General features: G+C 51.9%; 1 protein-coding gene across 1 annotated transcript in view; it reads right to left on the reverse strand.

Moving 5' to 3' along the window:
• Window positions 1-6,062, reverse strand: part of Gnb5 (G protein subunit beta 5) — a 40,783-nt gene extending 34,721 nt beyond the window's left edge. The window contains exon 1 of the mRNA XM_008829771.3: window positions 5,756-6,062. Coding sequence (XP_008827993.1) covers window positions 5,756-5,867 — 112 coding nt within the window. The 5' untranslated portion in view covers window positions 5,868-6,062. The remainder of the gene's footprint in view (window positions 1-5,755) is intronic.
• Window positions 6,063-6,323: the final 261 nt, after the last annotated feature.

Below are 6,323 nucleotides of genomic sequence, written 5' to 3' on the forward strand. Positions count from 1 at the left end.
TGGTCTGTGAGGAAGACAGTCTACCAAGGGGGCTGCTTTCCCAGTTTAATTTTTTTTTTTTTTTTTTTTTTTTGGTCTTTTTGAGACAGTATCTCCCTGTAGCCCCAGCTGGCCTGGAAGTCACTGACCTCGAACTCAAGAGATTTGCCTGCCACTGACTCCTGAGTGCTGGAATTAAAGGCATGCACTACCACACCTGGCTCTATTTAAAATTTTTTATTACATTTATTTTTATTTTTTGTTTTGTTTTGTGTTTTGAGACAGGGTCTCCTGGTAGCCACAGATGGCCTGGAACTCACTATATAGACCAGGCTGACTTTGATCTCACTGAGATTCACAGAGATTTCACCTGCCTCTGTCTCCCAAGTGCTGGAATTAAAAGCTTGTGCACCATGCCCAGCTTACATTTATTTATTTATATATTTTATTTACTTATTTATTTATTTATTTGTGTGTGTGTATGTGTGTGTGTGTGCGCGCGCACGTACATATGCATGTGGAGGTCAGAGGACATCTTGAGTTAGTTCTCTTTTTCCACCATGTGGATCCTGGAGATGGAACTCAGGTCCTCAGGCTTGGTGTCAGATGGCCTTTACATGCTGGGCCATCTTGAGGGCTCTCCTATTTTTTTAGACAGCTTCATGTAGCCCTGATCTTGCCTTGAATTCACTTACACTGCCAAAGATGACCTTAAACTTCTCTTTCTGCTTCCATCTCCTAAGTGTTCCTTTTTTATTTTACTTTTCTCAAGACCGGATCTTGCTATGTAGCCCTTCCTGGTCTTAAAACTTGTGGTGATCCTCCTGCCTCTGCTTCCCAAGTGTTGAGATTATTGGTATTGGTCACCATACCCAGTGCTACTGATTTTAACAGCAAGAATTTGGGCAAGTATGAGCCAATAAGCAGGCTGGCCAACCATCTTTGTTTGCTCAAGACTACAGGGCAAACTGGATGAGTTGGTCACCTGGCCTACGGCTAAAAGTGAACCACTGAGCAGGGCAGGAGTTACAGGGCCATCCATAAATCCTAAATGCGAAAATGTGCAGGTGGTCAATACACACTGCCCTGGGAGAGTTAAGATTTTATCTCCTAAATCTCAGTTTGGACTGGCCTTGAATTCTGAATTCATGTCCTCGGAATCCACAATGGGAAATGTCCATCTGATCACCTGGAAACAAGTAGGGGCTGGCCATCTCACTAGGGCAAGAAATGAGGCCTCTGCCTTATACCAGTTGCTATGGGAGACCCAAAAAAGTACCCAGCTCAGCCTGACAGGCCCTTCCCTCCCACTCTAGTTCTTGGCCATCTGCTTAACTGAACAGAGGCAGCCGATCCCCAGTGTCCTGGCCTATCCTTTAAACCAGTGCCCAAATGTCTGTGCATCCTGGGATGGGGATTCAGTCACTTTTCCTTGGTACAGGGAAAACCCATCACAGTTGTCTGATGCCTAGAGGGAGCATCAGCTAGCTGCTTTCCCACCTGAGTCTTCAGAACATCCCTGCCAAACTCCCAGGTGCTGAAGGCTGAACATGTTACTGCAGGAAGGAGGTGGTAGGGGAGCTGTGCTGGGGCATGTTGAGAATGGCCAAAGGGTGAACCAGAACCAGGCAAGCACTGCACTCAGCCCCCAGCCCCACAGCTTCAGCTTCTGGTAGGAGCTGTCAAGCAGTGTCCAGAGCTGGCTTTGAGCTCTCTGACAGACAACCATGGAGAATCCCATATCCTGGATCCACTACACCTTACACTTTACTGCCTTTCCTTGAACTATCTTGCTTGCTCACAGAAGAGCAGATGAAGTGGTCCTGTTAAATTAGATCAGGTTTCTTTCAAAACCCTCCAGTGCAGCCCACAGACTGCTCAGTGGGTAAAGATACTTATCACCAAGCCTAACAACTTGAGTTTTATCCTCAGGGTCACATGGTAGAAGGAGAGGACCAACTCCCACACGTTGTCTCTGACCTCCACATGTGTGTTGTAGCATGCAGGCATACACATACACATACACATACACACACACACACATACACACACACACACACACACACACACAAATATCAAACAACTACTCACTCAATCAAAGTGATTTGAAAAACAAACCTTCCAATGGCTCAATGGACTCAGACTTTTAAAAAGCCCAAGTTCTGGTGTTGGGGATAGCCCAGGCACCTGAGTCTGACCTCTGCCAGATGAGGAGGCACATGCTTGTAATTCCAGAGCTGGGGAGACAGAGACAGGTGGAACCCTAGGCTAATCAGTGTATTTCAGGCCAGTGAGAGATGCCATCTCAAAGAACAAGATGGACAACCCCTGAGGAAAGGCACCAGAGGGTGACTTCTGGTACATACACACAGAGCTCAAGTCCTCCACTGGCCCTCCCCACCATAACACCACCTCCTTCTACCCTGCCTTTGTGCACGCCTGGCCTCTGGAGACACATGGCCCTAGCTGTCCCTCAGTAGAACCCCCGACCCTAGCTGGCTTCAGCTTTGCATTGCTGTTCCTTTTGCTTGAAATTCTCTTCTCCCTGGTGGTCTGGTCCTCTTTTATTCAGGTAAGGAGTTTTCCTTCAAAGGCCCCTTTTTTGAGGCCTCCCTGAAATTCCTTCTCTCCCCCATAGTTCACTTCCCACTTCCCTACTCCCCTCTTACCTAGCCTGCCACTTGCTTCGCCTATGAACACCTGACTCCCTTTGGACCAAAGCTCCATGAGGGAGGGATGCTTGATTTGTTCACTGTAGCATCCTTAAGGGATGAGCAGAATCTGACACAACAGGGGCTAGGAAACTATTGAGCAAAAGAAAGATGTGTATAACTTGCCACAGAAAGACAAAGGGAAATGGAGGAAAACATTGGTATCACTGAAGGCATCATTAGGCCTGGAGGTGTGAGGGAGCAGACCCTGGCCAGGAGGGGTCAGGTGTGCAGGAAGGGGTCAGCTTTCTAGTTTCCATTTTCTGTGGAGGAACCAAGTGGTGGGCAAGAACAGATACCTGTGCAGAGTGGACACTGCCACTGTGAGAGCTGACCAAAGAAACCGCAGGAGTGACTTAGTGACCCTGGAGATCTTCTGATGCCCTATCTCCAGCAGCCTCTGGAGTTGAGGAGCAGGAAGGAGGCTGGTAAGTCATCCAGGGCTGAGGAGCAGTGGGGGAGGATGGTGAGCATACAGGGCTAAGGAGCAGGAGGGAGGCTGGTGGGCCATCCAGGACTGAGGAGCCGGGGACAGGGAGGATGGTGAGTCATCCTGGGCTGAGGAGTAGGGGACAGGGAGGATGGTGAGCCATCCTGAGCTGATGTGCAGTCAGGTAGTGCTGACTGGGAGACAGGAGAGTCTGAATTAGCATCACCAGGCAAGATTGTTGGATACTGATGCTAGGGAAGAGGTGAAAGACAGGGCAGAGCTGAGAGATGGAGAAGTGCAGGGGTTCTAGAGGAGTCGACAACTAGAGACCAGGAGGAGTGGACACAAGAACCCCACCATGAGGGGAACAGGCTGTGCCACAGTGAGGGGCTCATGTTTCAGGACCACCTGTATAGGGCTTCAAGAAGACTCAAGCCACAGGGCTAAGAAATCCCAGGTCCTTAAGAAATGAGGTCAGGAGATGGCACATTGGAGAAGCAGACAGCAGCTTGTAAGGGAATGGAGGAAAAACACCCGCAACAGCCGACCTTTCCATCTCAAGACTCTCATGTGCACAGGAGGGGACAGAGCCTTCTGCTAAGGGTGGCAGAGCCAAATTCCTGGCCCTGGGGCCAGCAAGATGGCTCAGCAGGTAGAAAATGCTTATAGTGCAAGCCTGATGACCCGCGATTGATCCCTGGATCCCACATAAAGGTGGCAGGAGAGAACCAACTCCATAAAGTTGTTCTCTGACCACCACATGTATGCTGTGGCACACCCCCCCCAAAGTAATAAATTTTAAAATTAAAAAAAGATCTGGAGGGCTGGAGAGATGGCTCAGGGGTTAAGAGCACTGGCTGCTCTTGTGGAGGACTGGGGCTCAATTCCCAGTGCCCACATTGTTGCTAACAACTGTAACTCGTTTCAGGGAATCCAATGCCCTATTTTGGCCTCTGCAGGCACTGAACGCACACAGTGCACTTACATACATATAGGCAAAACACATAAAATAAAAATGAATTTAAGAAACCAATCTGTCCCTGACTCTGGAGGGTATGTGTCCTCTTCTGAGGTGACACCACCTTCCCCCTGGGGTTCCTTGGTGGCATCTTCAGCCTCTTTCTGCTGTAAGGCAAATGGTTGAAATACCTTGTGTGCAGACTGCCCTGCTGAGTAAAGTTCCATGGGCCTTGGCAAAAACCGCTATGGGGCCCTGAGGACGTTTAGCATCAGTGAGATTTTTCTTGTTTGTTTTGAGATAGGGTCTCATTTTGTAGTTCAAGTTGGCCTGGAACACACAGCAATCTTCCTGCCTCAGTCTACCTAGTACTGGGATTACAGGCATGAGCTGCCATGCTGGGCCTGCATTTCAGGGGTCCTCCAGCAAGGCCTTATGCCTTGGCTGATTCCTCAGCGGTCAGCTGTCAAGTGGTGAAGTCAGAGGCACGGACACCAAGCTGGCACTATCAGCAGCATATGCACTGAAAAGGGGAAAGGGAGGCCCGGTGTCCTGCCTCCCGATACCCAATTCCCACTTATTTCTTGGCAGCTGACACAAACCCGGCTTTGGGTGTAGCACTGCGTGTAGTCTGGCTCTCCCCTTTCCCAGTTTCCCTTGCAGAAGTCACATGGGCCAGTTCTGGCCAATGAAGGACAAGCAGAAATCTTGAGGGTAGAGGTGTTGTGGGAAATGTTTGCTTTATCAAAAGAGCCTGGAGGTCACATTCTCCCCTTTCCCCACCTTCTATACAGAAGCGATGTTTGGAGCTGTAGCAATCATGGGAGATGCCAGTGTGCTAAAGTGGAAAGGCAAATGGGCCTGGGTCCCTCACAGCACTATGCTGAACATGTCAGAAAAATAACACCCGATTTGTTTTAATTACTTTAATTACAGCCAGACACATTTCTAAACCACATGGGAACTGATGGTCCTTCATAACTTACAGAGGGCGTCTGGGAAGGCACGGCCAGGCCTCTGCACTTCAGCAAATGATTTTCAAGGAATTTAAATGCGAAAGGCCCCCACAGTGAACCCCAGTTCCCTCCTTCAAGTGGAGCTGGGCCCCACTAGGAGGGGGGGGGGAGGAGCCACAGAGCATTCCTGTGTACCACATGGCACTCTGGCAGGTGTGGCTAAGCGAAGCGTCCAAGCTCTGCTGAGGACCAACCATCTCACTGATAAGGGCGAAAACTCACGTGGCCCAAAGTCACTGAACCTGGCTATGGCCCATTCTGAACCCGAGGGGGGATGGGAGGCACTTAGGCAAGTTTATTCACATCTCTAGGCCCTCCTATGTCAACTAGCATCTCTCCAAACGCTTGTTAAAGAGCCTGAAACAAACTAAAGGGTGGATGCGGTCAGCTCCTCCACTTCCTCCCCACCTCCCCAGGAGGGCAGAGTAGGGAGCGTTGAAGTCCGTCCCCGTCCTTCCCAGCAACACGGAGAACGCGCCCCGGGTGCTCGGGAAGCCGAACACTGGAGCCCCGCGGCGCCCACACCTGCTCGCGGCTCCTCTCCCCAGCCCCTGGGAGGAGCTTGGCATCCTCCCACGCGGCGCGGCCGGAACCGTCCCCGACAGCCCCTGGGCCCGTTGTGCTGCGCCCCGCGTCCCTTCCACCAGCTGCCCACACTCACGCTCCACGTCGTGCAGCTTGGCCCGCTCCTCCTCTAGCTTGCCCTTGAGAGTCTCGGCCTCACTCTTCAGGGACGCCAGCGTCTCGTTCTCGTGCAACCCGTCGGTGGCCATCTTCGCGGGGATGGAAGGGAAGCGTAAAGAGGGAGGCGGTGAGCGGGCGCGGGGCGAAGGGGAGGGCAGCGCAGGCAGCCCGGGTGACCCCAGCGCCGCGCCGGGCCCGCCCCCTCGGCGCCGACGCGCTGCGGTGACAGGCAGCACTGGCTCCGCCCGCCGCGCCGGCGCTACTGCGCCCTGCACCCTGAGAACCCGGCGGGGCCGTGCCCCCATCATCTGGGGAAACTGAAGCTCGGAGTCCAAGCTGGGACCCTGACCGTGGACCTAACTGCATTTCTCACTCCTGGACAGCCGAAAGAAGCCAGAGCGACACAGCCCTGCCCTCTCCATCCCCGGGGACGTGGTAGGGCAGGAGGCAGGGAGTCGCCTCACGACCAGCCACAAAGTTTCCTTTAAATATATAAAAACGATGGGGTTGGAGAGATGGCTCAGCGGTTAAGAGCACTGGCTGCT

This window comes from Nannospalax galili, unplaced genomic scaffold (genome assembly GCF_000622305.1).
Source record: "Nannospalax galili isolate Female #2095 unplaced genomic scaffold, S.galili_v1.0 scaffold213, whole genome shotgun sequence".
NCBI lineage: Eukaryota > Metazoa > Chordata > Mammalia > Rodentia > Spalacidae > Nannospalax > Nannospalax galili.